The sequence below is a fragment of the Schistocerca serialis genome, chromosome 6 (assembly GCF_023864345.2).
Source record: "Schistocerca serialis cubense isolate TAMUIC-IGC-003099 chromosome 6, iqSchSeri2.2, whole genome shotgun sequence".
In the NCBI taxonomy this organism is placed as follows: domain Eukaryota; kingdom Metazoa; phylum Arthropoda; class Insecta; order Orthoptera; family Acrididae; genus Schistocerca; species Schistocerca serialis.
Window position 1 is genome coordinate 335236332 of NC_064643.1, and position 20302 is coordinate 335256633.

The window sequence follows — 20302 nt, forward strand, 5'->3', positions numbered from 1 at the left end:
GTCTTAAAATAAAACCATGAAGATGTTAGCAGACTGCAGGGAAACTGTCATGTATATTAAATGAATATCAATAGAGTGGAAGTTCTAAAGGTGGTAAGTGGTAGTTTTATTAAAAATTAGTTATTGTCATATAAATGAGCTATGTGCCAATGTCAATTCCCTGCTAAAAGCACTATGTTATCTTTCTGCTGCAAGTAGTTGAAATTACTATTCACAGATGGTTCTTGGTGTATGTCCTTGCTGTTGTAGGTCTATGTGTCTGCCATCTAGCTAGTGAAATTCTGCACTGTCTCTCATTTCCGCTCAACATGTCTACCACGAATGTAACTTGGGCTTCTACTAGTAATACTGATACAATTTCTAAAGCTAAATGGAAGATTATGAGTCACATAAAACAATGACACAATTCAAGAATAACAGGTGAAAGATGCAACATCTACAGAAATTCTGAGGAGCCAGAAATGAAATTAACATCATCTGACGTAAGTATGTGTATAGGTTAATATTACGTCATACATTTTAGGAGCATGAGACAATGTTTCTACGGTATCCGTTTATTTATTTACATTCCAAATTAATCAATAAAAACTAGATCAAAACATTGTTTTTTCACTTCTTACAAATTTAATTGAAGAAAGCACTTGTCAACTTACACTTGTGACCAAAAGTATCCGGACACCCCCAAAAACATATGTTTTTCATATTACGTGCATTGTGCTGCCACTATTGCCAGGTACTCCATATCAGCGACCTCAGTAGTCATTAGACATCGTGAGAGAGCAGAATGCAGTGTTTTGCGGAACTCGCAGACTTCGAACGTGGTCAGGTGATTGACTGTCACTTGAGTCATACGTCTGTATGCGAGATTTCCACACTCCTAAACATCCCTAGGTCCACTGTTTCCAATGTGATAGTGAAACAGAAACGTGAAAGGACACATACAGCACAAAAGCATGCAGGCCAACCTCGTCTGTTGACTGACAGAGACTGCTGACAGTTGGAGAGGGTCGTAATGTCTAATACTCAAACATCTATCCAGACCATCACACAGAAATTCTAAACTGCATCAGGCAAGTACTATGACAGGTGGATAGGAGGTGAGAAAACTTAGATTTCATGGTCGAGCGGCTGCTCATAAGCCACACATCACACCAGTAAATCCCAAACAACGCCTCGCCTGGTGTAAGGAGCGTAAACATTGGACGATTGAACAGTGGAAAAACGTTGTGTGGAGTGACGAATCACCGTACACAATGTGGAGATCTGATGGCAGGGTGTGGGTATGGCGAAAGCCTGGTGAACATCATCTGCCAGAGTGTGTAGTGTCAACAGTAAAATCCGAAGGCGGTGGTGTTGTGGTGTGGTATTTTTCATGGAGGGGACTCGCACCCCTTGTTGTTATGCCTGGCACTATCACAGCACAGGCCTACATTGATGATTTAAGCACCTTCTTGCTTACCACTGTTCAAGAGCAATTCGAGTATGGCGACTGCACGTTTCAACACGATCGAGCACCTGTTCATAATGCACGGCCTGTGGCGGGGTGGATGCACAACAATGACATCCCTGTAATGGACTGGCCTGCACAGAGTCCTGACCTGAATCCTACAGAATACCTTTGGGATGTTTTGGAACACCACTTCGTGCCGGGCCTCACCGACCGACATCGATACCTCTCTTCAGTGCAGCACTCTGTGAAGAATGGGCTGCCATTCCCCAAGAAACCGTCCACCACCTGACTGAACGTGTGCCTGCGAGAGTGAAAGCTGTCACCAGGGCTAAGGGTGGCCAACACCATACTGAATTCCAGCATTACTGATGAAGGGTGCCACAAACTTTTAAGTCATTTTCAGCCAGGTGTCCGGTTACTTTTGATCACATAGTGTATGTATAATCAAGGCCCTTTTGACTTTTAGGTTATATGTAGCTTCCAGTATGAATGTGAGGACATCACTTTTCAACATTAAGGTGCCTGTTGTCCATGCATTTTGGAAGCATGATGTGAACTGTTGAAATAGCTATTTACTTGGTTAACTGCAGGTGTTGCCAGTAGCAAGACGCCAACATAGTTCATATACTAATGCTACTGAGTCGGAAGACAATGTTCAATAAGCTTCACTGTTCCAGATGAAAATGGGAAATATCACAGGGTATGCAAATAGACTTTTCTGTAGATTTTTGTAATTACTTCAAAGCAAATTGAAACTTGGCTGAAGAGAGAAAAAAAAAGTAAAAAGTGTATAATATAAAAATATGAGAGGGGGAGAACCCATTTCAAATTCTTGCCATCAGATAGGGAATAATTTAAAGAACATATTAATTCCATACTGAGGGAGCTAATCGTCATAATAGACTGAAATTGCAGGAATTGTAATTTTAATATCCATTGTCTGTGGAAGGCATTTCTGATCAAATACCTTATTAGCAATGTGACATATAGATTTTACTGCCACGTTTTCTGTAATGATTTTCCTCAACTTTCTTTTCAGAAGTGTCGTGTAGACACTTGCAAAGACTATGACCGCTTCAGTGTAGCCATGAAAAGTAGAGACAAAGCTGAAGCTACTTCAGAAAAATTAAAACTGGAACTATCCCACAGAAAAGATGAAGTAGCATTCAACTCCATGAAAAGTGACAGAATTGCCTCAACAGTGACACATGCACTATACCCATGGACTTACAGAAATGTTCCAGCTGGCTAAACTGACACGTCCAAATGTGTATTACTCTCAGCAACTTAGTTATACATAAATTTTTATCTGTGAGACATCCACAAATGTTCTGCAACATGTTCAGGGCATCTTTTTTTACTGTAACATCATCAGATTGTTAATTATTGTAAACAAATTGGTTTTAATTTTTTCAGCGTTAAACACTTTTAATCTTTTAAGTGCTGTACCTTTTAATTTCTCTGGTTCACAGCTATCAATTGTTATGCTTCGGATTTTCTGCTATTAGATGCAGATTTTGGCATATTTTATGCGGCTCAGGCTTTGGCTTATGTCATTTTGCATTCCGTGTCTGTTTGCTTTGTTGCACTTCTTCAGTTATTAGTCACGCTGCTTTTTTCTGTTTGCTTGTTAAGGCGAACATCTCTCATACTGGACTTTCAGTTATTGCCTGTATTTCTTCTGTGTTTTGTTGGGAATTCACATGTACATGTACTTTAGTTCCTCTTCATACAGTGTTATCCCATTCAACAAATTTAACACGAATACAGCCTGCAGCGTTACTGCTCAGTTCTCTTGCTGTAGCCACACAGATCACACAGGTGCTCTGTATCAGCGTTTGGTAAGTGTTGGCCTCTAATGTTACTGCTGTTTTCTCATGGTTTGCCATATCATGTTTGTAGCTGATTTGCTTTTTGCAGCACATGGTCGTTATTTACTTTAACTTTGGTCTAGCATGTGACTTCCATTTTGTGGACGGCATGCTTTTCTGGTGGTAATTTTGGGAAAAGAGGGATATTTCCAGGCCACGCCTGACAGTTGCGATATTTTACAGTCACAATTTAGGTTGTTGTTACGTTGGTCCACCTCTGATAAATGTTTGCCTGTTAGCAGCTTGGATATGGTCAAAGACATCCTACTTTTGATGGGTAGGCTATTTTTTCAGTAATTTCATCTGATTTCCTAAATCTAATTTTTTTATTGTTTACAAGAATAGGGTACAACTACAGTTTTACTTTAGATTTCAGTTACACCTGATGATGGGGCTAAGACCCCTAAACCATGGTAGTGCATAGCGACACACTATTGTGTAAGATTTTGGTCAGTAAAACCATTTTACAGTTATGGCAGATTTACTTAGTTTACATGACTTTGGCAGTCACGTTTCTTATACTGGAGATGAGATTAAGTGTGATGGGCATGAGGACGAGTCCTCTCAAGGTGGAAACCAGATAGCATCTTGTCTGCTTAAAGTTCTTAATGACCCTGATATTCCTCTAACAAACAAAAAATAACTGTGTGTCTGAAGCACTAATTGTTGTCGGCAAATAAAAAGAAACTGGATGATGTTATTCCTCCACATGTTTCAGGTCAGTACAGGAGTGTTTAAAAGAATCAGTTACAAGTTCTTAATATTGTGAACAGTTTCTCTTCTTCCATCAGAATTTTGATCAAGAAGTCCTGGAAAAACTCAAACTGCCAAGTTCAAGATGAGGTTATCTCAGTTATCACAAGTTCAAGGCCTATGTGGCCTTTTAAAACTGTAGAAATGAGAGGATAGTTTTTGACTTCGATAAAGCATATGCAAGTGTTATCGACACTGAAAAGTTGAGAATATCAGGATCTCATGAAATGCAAGAAAGCATTCAGTGAACTGGAATGTAAGGTTTTGAAGAAAGGTCGAAGTATATATGACAAGCTATCCACTGAAAATATAATGTATGTGGCTAGATAAAAAATCTACTCACCAAATGTCGGCAGGAGAACACACATGTAAAAATTATTGTGTATACAAGCTTTTGGAGCCAGTGGCTCCTTCTTCTGGGAGAAGGGTGGAAGGGGAAGAAAGAAGGGTGCAGGAAAAGGACTGGTGAGGTTTAGGAAAATGGGTAGAGTTCAGAAAAGTCACCCAGAACCCCAGATCATGGGAGACTTACTGGATGTGATTAGAAGGAAAGACTGACTTTTTGGTACTGCACTGGGCAAGATATTGCTAAATCTATCCACTGAGTTAGATTTGCTAAATAAGGAGCAAGGAATCATAACTTTAGGAAAAAATCTCTTGATAAAGGGAACAACTGGTTTTATCTTGATTTGTGTGGAAAACAAGTGTCATATTTTGTTTTACAGACTCCTTGTTTTATTGCTTTCAGTATCACAAAATATCCTTTTTTGTGAATTTTTTTTAAAACATATCCTTGAACATTTTCTTCAGTTTACATTAAGAATTTAATACATAACGGCAGTATGTGTGTGTGTGTGTGTGTGTGTGTGTGTGTGTGTGTGTGTGTCTCTTGTGTCTGTATATGTGTGGATGGATATGTGTGTGTGTGCGCGCGCGAGTGTATACCCGTCCTTTTTTCCCCCTAAGGTAAGTCTTTCCGCTCCCGAGATTGGAATGACTCCTTACCCTCTCCCTTAAAACCCAAATCCTTTCGTCTTTCCCTCTCCTTCCCTCTTTCCTGACGAAGCAACCGTTGGTTGCGAAAGCTAATATTTTGTGTGTATGTTTGTGTTTGTTTGTGTGTCTATCGACGTGCCAGCGCTTTCGTTTGGTAAGTCACATCACATATCCCACATCCTTTCGTCTTTCCCTCTCCTTCCCTCTTTCCTGATGAAGCAACCATGGGTTGCGAAAGCTTGAATTTTGTGTGTGTGTTTGTGTTTGTTAGTGTCTCTGTCAACATACCAACACTTTCGTTTGGTAAGTTACATCATCTTTGTTTTTAGATATACTTTTCCCACGTGGAATGTTTCCCTCTTATTATGGCACATGTCCCTTTTCTATTTTCAAGGACAATTTTACAAAATAATAATTCTGTCCACTAATTCTAAGAAACTATCTTAGTGCATTTATAGTGTGCTTTAGTATGTAACTCATTACAGAGTTTTGACAACATAGATCTTCTTCTGTGGTATTTACTATGTTTTGCATAAATAAATAAAAACCAGTGTTATGGCACTTAACCTCCTTTAGAACTTCCACTCTACATTTGTTGCCTATCAAATTTTCCATAGTGCAGAAGTACATATGTATTCAGATTTACTTATATGTGTGCATTCTTAACAACAAAAGAAAGGGCTCTAGTAGAATACAAGATGATCAACACTGGCTGCAGAACTATAGGAAATACTTTTGAATGTTATATTCCCTAATTAAAAGGTACTGGGAGCTAGATATGTGAAATAGCAAAACTATCACTGTGAGCTGAAAATACACAATCAAAAACAATGTCACGTCAACATAAACGGTCATAATGATGCAGATTTATCTAGAATAACCTGTAAGGAAAACTTATGTTTATTTTTTTTTACAATTACATAAAGAATAGCAAGACAGGGAACATTTCTTTCTTGCTTACTATTACAATGAATTGTCTTTTATTAAAGATGATTTAGTGCTTATGTTCTTGTCTGTGTATACCATGTTATTATTCAGTCTTTTTGGGTTAAGTTAGTGATCCTTCTTAAGAGAAAAGCAACACTAAATTTGAGTTGGCTGAACATTTATTTCCAACACATTTGAGGCAGAAAAGCATGGCCCAAAAATTACAGCCAAATGTGAAATAAATGTCTGTGTGATCAAATAGTTAACATAAGTGAATACAATGTGTCACGTGTTTTATTCACAGAAAAAAAATCAATAAAATCAATAAATGAAAGGAAAAATTGCAGTTTCATAACTCGGTATACTGTACAGACCACAGGTTATTAATTGAACTGTAAAAGTGACAGTTATCATTTTTTAAGAAAAAATATATATAAATTTAGGAATCTGTACATTACATCTCTATCCGTAGCATGGAAATGCCCAAATGCAACACCCAACATGACATATGTGAGATACTTGTAGAGAAGGAGCAGGAAAATAATGTACATCCTACACTATTGAAAATATGGAAGGGGCTTAAAGTTAATTCATCATATCCAAAACGAAAGCCCAAGTTTTGGCACATCCACCCATCATTTGATGGTAATGTCTTAAGACAAAATATCACACATTTTTGTTTCTTAGCTTTAGCCACTTCTGTTAAATTACAAACTGCCAACCTAAGAATTTTCATTTATCAGGACACAGTTGATAACAAAATAGTATGAAAAGATGCAGATCCAGTTTTAAGAGAAGAATGTGTCCCATTTAGTAACAGTGTGCAAAAAATGTTGTTTCGCAGTGCAAACATGACAGCAACATTAAAGAAGAAGGAAAAACATCTCAAGATCAAATATAAATAACATAAATTGGTAGGTCATAGGTAATTAAATCTGTAAGTCAGACAGTAGTTAACTTACTGTTAATAAGGAAGTTTATTATGTCTATTTAAACTGAGTTTTTAACAAACTTAGTGGTTCCACAGTGCTATAAGAGCACTTAGGTGATGGCATCGAAGCAAAATATTATATTCAGTTATACAGTACTGTTTGAAATGTATTTTGGTAGAATGTGTCTGTCACCAAGCGGCAGTGGATGATTAGTAACATATCCAGTCTCCCTTATTTAAATGAAGATGCTCTCATGTAACTAATCTACCTGTTACCAGCAATTTTTTCCTTAACCACATATTCTGAATTTACATGACGGATGTATCTGGAACAAAATATTGCCTGGCAAAAGAACTTCCTTTCGTATCACTTCAACAATACACACCTCAGACTTCCATGTGAGAAGTCCTGTGTGTCAATATATGATATTCAGAGTGAGTTTTGAATTTACAGTTCACTATGATTATGTAAGCGTATTTACTTGTAACTGCAGACTCGTTAAGTGTAAGCGTTACTTTACGTCCTCACAATGCCTCTACCAATATACCAGCATCATGATGGTTCACACAGTTCAAAATGCAATACGGTTGCTACTTTTGAGAAATGAATCATGAGTGACTTTATTTCATTACTCAGTGACCTCATTTTCTTAAATAAAAATGACTATCACTTCATATCAAGAGTGGATATTATTACACAGGTAATGGATAGATGCACAAGAAAATCTGCTTCTGACTATCATCCACTATATGTAAAACATCAAGTCTCCCTCTCAGATACAATTCATACTTGCATATTCCTTTTATCATGACTTATACAACAAATATTCCTTTAGTGTCTTTGGTAGTGGTAAAGATGCCACTGATGCCTTCTTGATGTACTGTAATATGGCATCGCGACATGCATTCTGCAGTGTAGACACTGAAAATGATCAAACAATGCCATATTCTTAATTAACTGACACATTATAAAGAATCTATTTGTATTGCAGTAAAGTAAAAGGCAAAGTGAACACATACACAGTATTCCTTTTTGCTATCATTTTGTCACTCACATCACTAACATTTATTGCTACCTTTTGGGTAGCCCACACCTATCACCAATCTAAATGAAATTTTGCATGTATGATTCTTAAAGAATAAAACTAAGCTGTGCAAAATCTGACCTCAAGATACAAAAAGAATACATAGTTTAAGAAGTTTTTCAGCAGAGAGCTGAAAAGCTTTGTGATAGTTCTACGTCAGTTATGGCTAAATTCAAGACAGCTTAAAACTGAGACCAAAGAGCGTTTGGCCTAAACACAGTTAAAATTTTAAGGCTGTGTCATTCACAATTTTCAAAGTTGGAGAAAATTCAAATGCAACGATTTTGTGACCGCAATAATTTTTCATCCAACAATGTATACTAAATAGCTTAAAGGTAGGTTAACTCAACAAAGTCAGAGGCCAAAAATGTAACATAATTGCACACAATTCACTTACTAGGATGTTAACTGAGCCACATAATGCGGTTAACTGAGCATCTGTCATTAACTCGTATACATTCAGAAAAAATAAACAACAACACAGCCAACAACTGCACTCTATGGAATACAGTATAATGACATACAAACAGTAAACTATAGAATCACAATAGCCAACAAAAGGAGAATAAAGAGCTAACATAAACTGAAGTCACCAAACCACAAAAAGAGAGATAACATACTTGTGTAGTAAGCAAATCTTAATTGAAATGGATTAAGTAATTTTCACACATCACCAGCCTCTTGAAAAAAAAAAAAAAAAAAAAAAAAAAAAAAAAAAAAAAAAAAATTATGTGTTAGCATAAATTTTATTGTTGCAGTCGTACATGTGTAAAATGTCACTTAAGCTCCAACTTTTAGAACTTGCAAATCCTTAACAATATATTGTTTGTAAGTTGTAGAATCTTTGGCACCTACTTAAACAATCATGTAATTTCCTGAGAAATACACCATACTTTCTCCATCTGAAGAGGCTCACTGCTGAAGATATCATAGGTAACAATTCCTCCAGACTTGCAAATCAAATAGCTTTCCCTTTAAGTTTTTGTTCCTTTCGATTTTACACCACTTGCCTATACATCTACTAGATTTCTTTATTTTATTTTCTTGTATTAGTCTAGCTTCTTCTTCAAGACTGTTTTTGATTAAGGTGTATATCAGAATCATTAATTTAGTTTCTTCTTGGGAGAGGGTCTTTGTGCGGAGACCAAATATCTTCTTAAAATAATGTCTCAGTTCTTTTTCCATTTATCTTGACTTCTTCAAAAGGCTGACGAATGTTGAGATTTGCAATTATGATCTTGTCAGAAACATCAACAGTGGAAGTAGGCGACACATCAATTCTTTTATTAATTCAGCCATCAAAATTCGAGTGGCTGAAGTGAAGTTCGATGGCAGACAGTCATCAGATCCAAAGATAACTATGTTCAGTTGTTCAATACCATATGACCTAAAACTGCTGCATATATTTCAGTTAGTGAAAGCAAGGGGAAAACCCTATGTCAACTAACATCACACGTTGTGACTGATACCTCTGTGCTTGTCTCAAGGTCACAAAGGCTGTATTATTGAATTTATTGAAAGAAGCAAAGCTCTCAAATCAGGAGGATGTAGCTTATGGGCCATGTAAGGTGGCCGAGTCAGCAAAATAATACCACTGTCTTTTGTATATGATACTGCTCCTATGCTTGTGTGGCTCCCACAATTGTCCAGCATCATTTGCAGGCCTTTCATGTTTGCAAAGTGTTATAAAAATGATAAAAATAATTCACCGTTCATACAACTTGAGACTGTGTGTCCACACCTAGAGTCAGATGGGACACTGTGCAGAATGTGACCTTTCAAGCATACCTTAGGAAACCCAAGAAATATGGGCACTGGATTAATTATCACAACCACAGTAACAAGTGAATTCTCATCAGATGTAGCTTGTCCACCTGCTCTGCAGCCAATTGTGGCTGCTCCACAGTGATTGCTGCTTTCTCATCCAAAGTGTTTATGTCTTATGGTTCAAACGTATATTTCTTTAGGGAAAACCACATAGTTGAATAACACTTTTACATTCACCTCTGTAACGCTACTGGTGCTTGACACACTTTTCTGTTCTTATATACAGAGGCAAAAGAGGCGTTTTATAAGAAAAGGAGAATCTTCTGCAGCGGTATGGACAGAGAACTCAGAAAGAGACTCATAAAATGTCTTGTATGGAGTGTTCTTCTATATGGCGCTGAAACATGGACTATGAGGAAAAAAGACAGAGAAAGGGTGGAGGCTTTTGAGATCTGGACATGGCGGAAGATGGAAGGAATAAGTTGGATGGACAGAGTAAAAAATGAAGAGGTACTGAGAAGAGTGGGAGAGAAAAGGCAGTTACTAGATGTAATAAAGAGAAGAAAAAGAAATTGGATTGGGCATATATTAAGAAAGAATGACGGACTGATAAAAACAGTTTTAGAAGGTTATGTAGAAGGGAAAAGGAAGCGAGGAAGGAAGAGATTCCAGATACTGGATGACATAATGGACGGTACAACATACAGCAGCCTTAAGAAGGAAGCAATGGATCGCAGAAAATGGAGAGGCAAAGGACCTGCTAATATAGCAGATAACTGATGATGATGATACTTTATGAAAGATTTTTTGTTTTATGAATGCTCTGAGCAATTCTAGTCTCTTTCCCAGTTGTAGGGTACAGATTTTCCATTTCCCTTAGAAAATTTATAAGCCATAATTCTTGTAGTTAATCCACAATGAATATTGTTTGCAGAAGTAATATGGTCAGAAACTACTTTTCTTCAACTTTTGTGAAAATTATTAAGTGTTCATTTGATGGGCCAAAATTGACATTGTCAATACCTAGAAAAAAAGCCTTTTCCGTGTATTGTTTAAGAGTTGACTTAGTAGTGCATATGCTTCTTTCCTATTTCTGCAAAGAAACTTTTTCATAGATATGTTGACCAACTGTGTGTTTCAGCAGTTCTGGAAGATAATCTCAATGACTGGTGGTTTATTTTATTCTCGGCATTATGAGCCCTGTAATTCATGGTAAGCTTTATTACAATGGTTTATAATGCTTCTATTCATATATAGCAATGAGAATAAGAGTAGGTACATTGCATATTTTTTGTGAGGTAAATTGAACCACTGACCAGTTAGCCCCAAAACACATTGTCCACTTAACCCTGTGCAAACTAGTGAAACATATTTAGCGACAGCAAAATCTAAACCAAAAGAACATTTAAAAACGAGGTAGCTAACAAAACCTTTAAAAGCCTGTTAACTCGACAATAGTTAATGACATGGCAGTTACCCATTTTAATTGGTAAAATATCATATGAGGTGATGAAGGGTTGTTAAGATAACTAATTTTTTTTTACTTTTTCATTTTTAGTAGAATGGTTCAGTTAACACCCATGGGCAGTTAATCTCACTTTAGCTACTCTTCAGTAGTGCTGTACAGAAGTTACTTGTAATCAATTTTACTGAAATGTAGCTCAGTTATTTGTGAATATTCTAGATGTTATTATGTATAAACATGCCATAAGAAATTTTCAATTCAAATTTGTGCATGCATACCTTGATGTTATATTGGTAAATATTATCACCTCTTATTCTTTATTTTTCCACCAGAAAGAGCAAGTTTTTTGGAAAAAAAAAAAAAAAAAAAAAAAAAAAGTTTTGTTGGTTCTGAAGCTCCCCTAGATAATATTAAAAAAAACAATGAGTTTGAACCAAGAAACTGTAAACAATGGATGTGTTTTCGACCAGTTGAGAGTAGGCAGCAGTGTACATGCGGCAATATTGTGTCAATATTCAGAAGCTGTGAGGACGGGTCGTGAGCCGTGCTTGGGTAGCCCAGATGGTAGAGCACTTGCCCGCGAAAGGCAAAGGTCCAAAGTTCGAGTTTCAGTCCGCCACACAGTTTTAATATGCCAGTAAATTTCAGTGTTTCAACATTGTTGTGTTATATCACGACGGAACAACACCAATAAATCTACTTATCAAGATGTTCTCCAGAATGTTTTGAAGAACTTCTTGTTATCAATACGAACCTGCAGCATATGAACATACGAAGCATTAACCCCGCCCCCCCCCCCCCCCCCCCACCTTTTTTTTTAAAAATCCAGTCTCAAAACATTTCAAGACTGACGAGGAGCGAGGGAGGGTTCAAAAACAAAATAAGGGGTCAGTATTCTGACTATGCCAAGAGAAAAACAAACAAAGTTTTGTCTGATACTGTAAAACATAGGGCACCAAATTTTTATTATTATTTTGACTGAATTCAAATTCAAAAGCAAAACTGACTTCTGGTAAGCAATTTCCGAGGGATGTTCACTGCTAAGTACAGTCCTGAAATTTGGTTCTCCAATGATTTCTCTAGAATGGTATGTTACTGTAAGGTCATTCAGAGCACTCTCCATCTGTTCATCAGAATGCTAAAGTAATGGGTTGCTATTAGCACTGACCAAAGAAATTTGTAGTTTTAATGGCTCTGACAGTGCAGCACAGAATCTAAAGACAGCATGTTTCTGTGGTGCAACAGCTGTCAAGGAAAAAAATGCCTCTGTCATACCACACCAATATGTACAAAGATGTTGACACAGAACAAGAAGATGACAATAATGATGAGTAAAAATATGGCTTCTCACAGACTGTGCATTACTTCAAAAAACTACCTGTTGAAGATTTCATACTAAAATTGTCTATAAAAATCTCCGACTTGACAATTCACCATTTTGAAACTACCTTTGCCTTTCGTGGGCAAGTGCTCTACCACCTGAGCTACCCAAGCACGACTCATGCCCTGCCCTCACAGCTTTACTTCTGCCAGTACCTAGTCTCCTAGCCTGTGGTTAAGTCATGTCACTGCAATATCCTTTCTCTCTGGAGTGCTAGTTCTGCAAGGTTCGCAGGAGAGCTTCTGTAAAGTTTGGAAAGTAGGAGACGAGGTACTGGCAGAAGTAAAGTTGTGAGAACAGGGCGTGAGTCATGCTTGGGTAGCTCAGATGGTAGAGCACTTGTCCGTGAAAGGCAAAGGTCCCGAGTTTGAGTCTCGGTCCGGCACAGTTTTAATCTGCCAGGAAGTTTCATATCAGCGCACACTCCGCTGCAGAGCGAAAATCTCATTCTGGAAACATCCCCCAGGCTGTGGCTAACGAGGGGACCTTCTGGGAGGTGCATCGAGTTATGAGCTCCCACTTCGCCTTCTTATAGTGTGGGTAGGTACCTATCACACCCTAAAATTGTAGGTGCCAATGCAGCCACTTTTTTGAAATATTGCCTGTTAAAGTGCGGGCAGTTCTTTATATAAAGAAAAATATCACTACTGTGGCAAGTGAGTGAGTAGCCGAGTGGCAAGCGAGCTAGACTCCCGTCCAGGCGACCCTGGTTCGAGACCAATCTATGCTACTTTTGTTCCCTTTTTTTTTCTTTTCAAATGCCTGTTTTAATTTATAATTAATCATCAACATTCTGTAAGGAATTGATTAAAAAGAATTACATGCCTCTATAAATCAAAATTACAAACTGAATGTCACATTTTGTTTTAAACTTTTGCGTATTTTTATTTTAACAGAAAATTAACGGTAATGCAATTTCTTGAAGTATTTTATTACTGTTCAATTTGTTTCCACTGTATTTTTAATTTTGTTCCGCTGAGGTAGGAAATATTAAAAAAACAAATGAGGGATTAAAAATGGAAAGTTTATCGATATTTCCTATATTCTGACGAGTGCATTCCGACGGATGATACTTTTTGTAAAAACAATCAAAACATTTGTACTTTTGACACCACAAACACTGTACAAATGCACATTCATTTTCGCCACAATCGCATTTGTATTTTCTCAAGTCCACAGGAAACGCCACTGCATTAACGTTATGGAATACTTCTTTTTGCGGTGGATCTAGCGTCGCGAAAACAAAAGTAGCATAGACGGGTCTCGAACCAGGGTCGCCTGAACGGGAGTCTTGCTCGCTTGCCACTTGGCTACTCGCTCAATTGCCACAACAGTGAAACTTTTCTGTATATAAAGAGCTGCCAAAACTTTAACAGGCAATATTTCAACACAAGGCCGCATTAGCACCTACAATTTTAGGGTGTGATAGGTGCCTACCCACACTATAAGCAGGCAAAGTCAGAGCTCATAACTCGATGCACCTCCCAGAAGGTCCCCTCGTAAGCCATGTCTCCGCAATATCCTTTCTTTCAGGAGTGCTAGTTCTGCAAGGTTCGCAGGAGAGCTTCTGTAAAGTTTGGAAAGTAAGAGACGAGGTACTGGCAGAAGTAAAGCTGTGAGGACGGGGTGTGCGTCGTGCTTGGGTAGCTCAGATGGTAGAGCACTTGCCCGCGAAAGGAAAAGTTCCCGAGTTCGAGTCTTGGACCGGCACACAGTTTTAATCTGCCAGGAAGTTTCATATCAGCACAGATTCTGCTACAGAGTGAAAATCTCATTCTGGATTCACCATTCCATTTCAAAAAAATCGGACACAATACCTTAAAATAAAGACACACACTAACAAGAAATTATCTGAACGGGACAGATATCAGTAGATATGATGCTCATTTACAACCAAACAAATGATTAAATTTCAGAAAATTTCAATGATTTTTGCAATACAGGCAGTTAGAGATCGAACAAGTCAGTAATCTGTTGTTTCACCTCTGACCTTATGCAAGCAGTTATTCAGCTTGGCATTGAATGATAAGGTTGTTGGATGTACTCCTCAAATTCTGTACAACTGGTGTGTTAGATCGTCAAAATCCTGAGATGGTTCAAGGAGCCTACCCATAATACTCCGAACATTCTCAACGGAGATAAGATCCATTTGCCGAGACAGCATTTGGCAAGCACGTAGACACGTAGTAGTCACTCTCGCTGTGTGAGGGCGGGCATTATCTTTCCACAAGGGCAACAAAACAGGCCATAGAATATCATCGATGTACCGCTGTGCTGTAACGGAGCCATGGATGACAACCAAAGGGACCCTGCTATGAGAAGTAATAGCACCCCTGACCATCATCCCTGATGGGTAGGCTTATTGTGGGCAACAGTGAAGTTGGTATCCCGCTGCTGTCCGGTGCATCTGTGGACTCGTTTTGAACCTAGAATTTGACTGTAATAGAACTGTCTTCAGTGATGAGTCCTGCTTTGAACTGAGCCCCGATGACCATGCACTACTGCTTGCCTTTTATCTAGCCAAACCATACCTTGGCTAGCAAGGTCACTGTATCTCTCCCTGAGCAAGACCTTCCAACAAGCTTGGGATTTTGTCAATCTAACAAGCCAATTGGATACAATTTGGCACATATCATTCAGAAGGCCAACCAGCAACGCTATCAATCAATGCCAAGCTCAGTTACTGCTTGAATAAGCACCAGAGGTGGACCAATATGTTATTGATTTGCTCAATTTGTGAAGCTCTTTCTCTCGAATAATTCAACCAATTGGGTCGACCGAAGCGTCCAATCCCACCCGTCAGATTTGACCCGTGACGTAAGGCTGTTGTGTGTGACGTCACAACGCCGCGGAATTTAGTTTGTGAGAGTGGTCTGTTTGTAGGTGTCATTTTGATGTGATCGGTGGTGATCTCTGCTGGTGTGTTACGTGATGTTTTCGGTTCAGTTTGCGTGTGTGGCGTGTTTATAGGTGGCGTATTGTTGCGGCCAGTGGTTCTCTCTGGTGGTGTGTTTATGGGTAGTGTGTTACGTGGCGTATAGGGTTCATTTGCATGATAGCATTGCACGTGTGTGGTATTGCGACTGTGCTTTCAGCGGAATATTTTTTAGTGAGTTAACGATTTTAGTTTTGTTATTTCGACATTATTGTAGTTTTCTTCTGTTTGTCGCGTGTGAATTTTGGTAAATTGCTTTTTTATGTCTTTGGTAGGTATGGATATAACTGACAAGGTCAACAGTTTTCGGTTGTCGGCGATAATGGGAGACAGTGCGTTGTCTATAATGAAATTTCTTCAACTATTCGTATTTTTGAATGAAGTCGTGAAGTGTTCAGTATGTCGTGAAGAAATAAGGCTTACTAAAGTTCTGGCATCTCGGACCAGGGACGGCTGTATGTGGAGATGTCGTAAGGATAACAGGTCAAGGGAAGTGTTAGATTCCAATTTTGTTGGTTTGTTGTGTTTTTTGAGGTAGTCATGATTGTGGATGTGGTTGTAGTTTTGGGTTTTATGATCTGGTATTGGTAGTTTCTTTTGACCTATATAGGTCAAGGGAAGTATTCGATCCTAATGCGTGGTTGTGGCTGCGGTTGTTCCGGTATCGGGTGTTGCTGTTGAGCTATATAGGTCAAGGGAAGTGTTCGATTCCAATTTGTGAGATCAGGAGCTGCTGTTGAACTATATAGGTCAAGGGAAGTGTTATTTGTGGGATCGGGAGCTGCTGTTGAGCTATATAGATCAAGGGAAGTGTCCGATTTCACAGGATATTGTGTTTAGTGGAATTTGGGGAGTTTTGTGTTGTCAGTTTTTTTCATCGTTTTGTGTGGTTTGGTATGGTGGTGTGTGTAAATTTGTTTATATTTACTTTGTCCCCACCCAAAAACCCCCAATTTCCCACGCTTGTCCCATTAGTTTCATTAGGTTTTTGTGGAACATGTGTGTGTGGGTTTTTCAATGTATTTTCGTGTTTGTGGTCATGTTTACGTAATGACGTCATAGGCGCCATATTGGAGTCATAGTGTATGCTCGTTTCCGCCATATTTGTGACGCCAAGGGTCAAGGCAGACGGGTGGAATTGGACGCTTCTGTATTTCCCAATCAATTTTTCTGAATCATTTGTTTGTCTGTACATTCACATCATCTACCAATTTCTGTCTCATTCGGATAAATCCTTTGCAGTGCACCACTTTTTCTTTTCTTTTTTGTCTTAGAGCGTATTCTGCAGAAAATTATTTGTTTGTTGTTCAGGTTTACATCCACGATTTTTATTGCAAAAACTGTCAAGTTACTGTACATCGTATAATTATTTACTGTACATCGTATAATTATTTATGTGGCTGAAAATGAACAAATACAGTGCAAAAGCATGTTCATTAAGTGAGAACCTAATGCTTGACACAGCAGACATTCACGGTTTTTGCTGCAAAATTGGGGAACTTCCTGAGACAGAAAGCAATTTTCATAAAATTTTATAATTTAGTGATGGATCTCTTGACCATCCATTCGTGCCACCATCACCAAGATTCTGGTATAAAAGTTCTATAAAACTTCTTTGGCACCAACAATGGCAACTCTACAAGTGAGAGGATTCATGGAATGTCAAATGACTGGTTGCAGTGTCCAAAAGAAACATAATTCTAACACTGTTTGATTTGTACAATACATTTTTTGTCACAAAAAATGACAAATATCAAATTCATTTTTGTTGACACAGCTCAGATACAAACCTCTCAGATAAAAGGAAGTCTTTCTTCCGTATCACCAATTTCTTTCAACTGACTTGCAAAGGATTCATCTTGATTGAGATTCAGAAGACTTGCTGTCACTCACTGTCAAAATTTCAGACTGAGTAGATGATCAGCCAGAATTTGTAACTTCTAGTTTTCAGCCAGATGTGTGTGCTCTCTACATTTACAACAGCTGGTGGCTTAGTACTATTTGTGAATTTTCACTACAAGGACACGATACTCTTGATTACTTTCACACATCCTAGTGACCCACCTCATTTGTTCTACTGGCCACTCATGGCTCAATGGCCAGACAGTGGTCACATGCATGTAATTGTGCTTGAGTGAATGTGTGTTTACTGTTTCAGAGGAAGTCCTTTTGGCCAAAAGCTCAAGTAATCTTTTTGTTGTGCCTGTCTGCGGCTCAATGTCTCCTTTATATGACAAGTAGCAGTCTATCCTTTTCATAATATTGTCCAACTAAGAACCAGTGTACCAACTCTCAGGGAAGTAGCTTACCCATTCGAAGAAAGACAACCAAAAACTTTTATGTTCCCTTCACAAAATGTAGACATCCTTGATTTAACACTTCGACTAATACAAGCATAGTGACTGATATTTCACCACTAGGCCATACCACAGCATCAGGCTCTGCTGTGGCAGCTAGTCAACTCACGGCGTCTGGCATACGGCTCTGCTGGGAGAGGCGGCATTCTCATTGCAGTCAATGTGTTTTGGGACTCCAGAATGGCATGCACAGAATATCGAGAGCTAAAAATTTGTGGAATTACTTATATAAAATGTATAGGCGTCATGAGACCATGTATGAACAGAATTTAAGGTTGTTAAGTGTGAATTATTCCTAAAACTGGATCACCTGATGCAGAGTGATCCAAATACTACCTGGAAATATTTTTATACCACCAATTTAACAATGACATTTGCATAAGAAACCTAAAAATATTTGGAAAGTAGTTAAATTCTTTAATCTGCCAATGACATATAACTTTTGAGGGCAGCTCCTCTACCAACTGAGTTGAGCTTTACTTCTGCCAGTACCTCATCTCCTACCTTGCAAACTGCACAGAGGTCATCCAACAAAACTTGAGACAAGCTCTCCTGGAAAAATGGATATTGCAGAGACATAGCCTGGAGGATTGTTTCCACGATAAATTTTTACTAAGCAGCAGAGAGTGTGGCAATACAAAATTTCCTGGCAGTTTAAAATTGTGTGCCAGACTGGGACTGAAACCCAGGGTCCTTTCTTCCTGGAATGCCATCCTGCAAGTTATGCAGGAGAACTTCTGTGAAGTTTAGGAGGTAGGAGATAAGGTACTGGTGGAAGTCGAGCTCTGAGGACGGGTCGTGAGTTGTGCTCGGGTAGCTCAGTTGCCACAGCACTTACCCACAAAAGGCAAAGATCCTGGGTTTGAGCCCTCTTCCGCCATGCAGTTTTATACTGCCACGAAGTTTTATAACAATGTTTCTTATAGGCTACACAAAAAAAGCTTTGCTTTCTGTGTTACGGTTCTTTACATACAAATATTGTTATGCTTAAATCAGTCACATTATTTAGCATTAGTTACACAACAGGTGTCACTTCAGCACTGAAGAGAGAGAGAGAGAGAGAGAGAGAGAGAGAGAGAGAGAGAGAGAGAGAGAGAGAGAGAGAGAGATACTATAATAGAAATGTACATGTAAGAATTTACATTTGACAAGGAAGAGATAGGTAAATATTATCACTGCTGTCTTACCTCCATATAACTGTACAATCCTAACTTGCTTTGTTGTGCCATAAACATCGATAACAGCATGTAAGGGTCCTTCTTTGTATGGTATGTCTATTGTGCATGGCCCTTGATCTTCTCCATTAATGATGAAATGCATTTCAGCATAATTACTCTCTCTTCCTAATCCTTGCGTAGGTACATAAACGACACCAATTCTGCTGCCAACATCTGTGGGCAATACCTGGTGGTCAGCACTTGGTGGTGAAGAACGAAATAAGCTGCGAGGAATGCAACCTCTTGACGTTCGTATACTATGTTCATCACCCAACACATTATGTCTTTCATAACTCGGCATGGAGCCGTCTGGCATTACGCTGTACTCATAAATACTATTATGAGACTTTGTAATAGCAAAAATCCAAGAAGTTCCCATGTTGGCTAAATCAGGCAGCGCATACTGCGGCAGACCACCCACAGCAGCAGCAGCAGTCTGTGGATCAAGCTGAGTAAGCCCTAGTCGCATATGACCACTCCAGCCGCGTTCGTTCTTCTCTATCTCTAAAAGGAAGATTTCCCCAGGCAGAAGAGGCTTTTCACTAAAGGCAAGTGCATTGGCAAAACTTGCTTTGCGATAGGCCACGGTGTTGTCATCGAATAAAACAATATTTCCACCATGGTACGGGTGAAACCTAGTAATCATTTTACTTCCTCCTGTACGCAACTGAAGTAAAACTACACCAGAACATCAGACAGATTTTGCATTATCACATAAAAATTCAACTATGCATAAATGATGTTACTGCCTCCTCTACACCAAGATGAACCACACGCAGCATTATATGATAGTGGCCGGTACGTTGCGGAGTACAAAAAAAAAAAAAATAAAAAAAAAAAAACACCAACACAATACTGTCGAATCCTTTCCCTGTGGTTTTGAACTAGAGAATATATCTTTAAAGATACATTTACTTCTCGTAGATTAATACGAGCTTTAAACAAAAATACACTGCGACTGTTTGAATACACTAGCTTTCTGATATCAAATACGTCACGAAGATATTTCTGCGCTGAACAATTACAACTACCATATCTACGATTTAAACTGTTTGGAAATACCACGGCCACCTGTATTTGGGCGTGTCAACAAATGTTGACTGTGGTGTCAATAACAACTTAGACATGACACTGTTGTAGAACTATTGAGTTTACCAGAGTGTAGCA

At 38.5% G+C, this 20302-nt stretch overlaps 1 protein-coding gene across 1 annotated transcript; it reads right to left on the reverse strand.

Annotated features, from left to right (window-relative positions):
• Positions 1-6273: 6273 nt before the first annotated feature.
• Positions 6274-20003, reverse strand: LOC126484442 (neuralized-like protein 2). Its single transcript, XM_050107961.1, has 2 exons — positions 19106-20003; positions 6274-7850 (listed from the first exon to the last, which is right to left on the reverse strand). The coding sequence occupies exons 1-2, from the start codon at positions 19779-19781 to the stop codon at positions 7735-7737; spliced, it is 792 nt and encodes a 263-aa protein (XP_049963918.1). The 5' UTR covers positions 19782-20003; the 3' UTR covers positions 6274-7734.
• Positions 20004-20302: the final 299 nt, after the last annotated feature.

What these genes read in the sequence shown, in the direction of transcription:
- LOC126484442 (XM_050107961.1), bottom strand. Translation starts at nt 19,781, where the DNA reads ATGATTACTAGGTTTCACCCGTACCATGGTGGAAATATTGTTTTATTC. An exon ending in GATTGTACAGTTATATGGAG is followed by an intron (nt 7,851 to 19,105) that starts GTAAGACAGCAG and finishes GATCATTTTCAG; the next exon opens with TGTCTACACTGCAGAATGCA.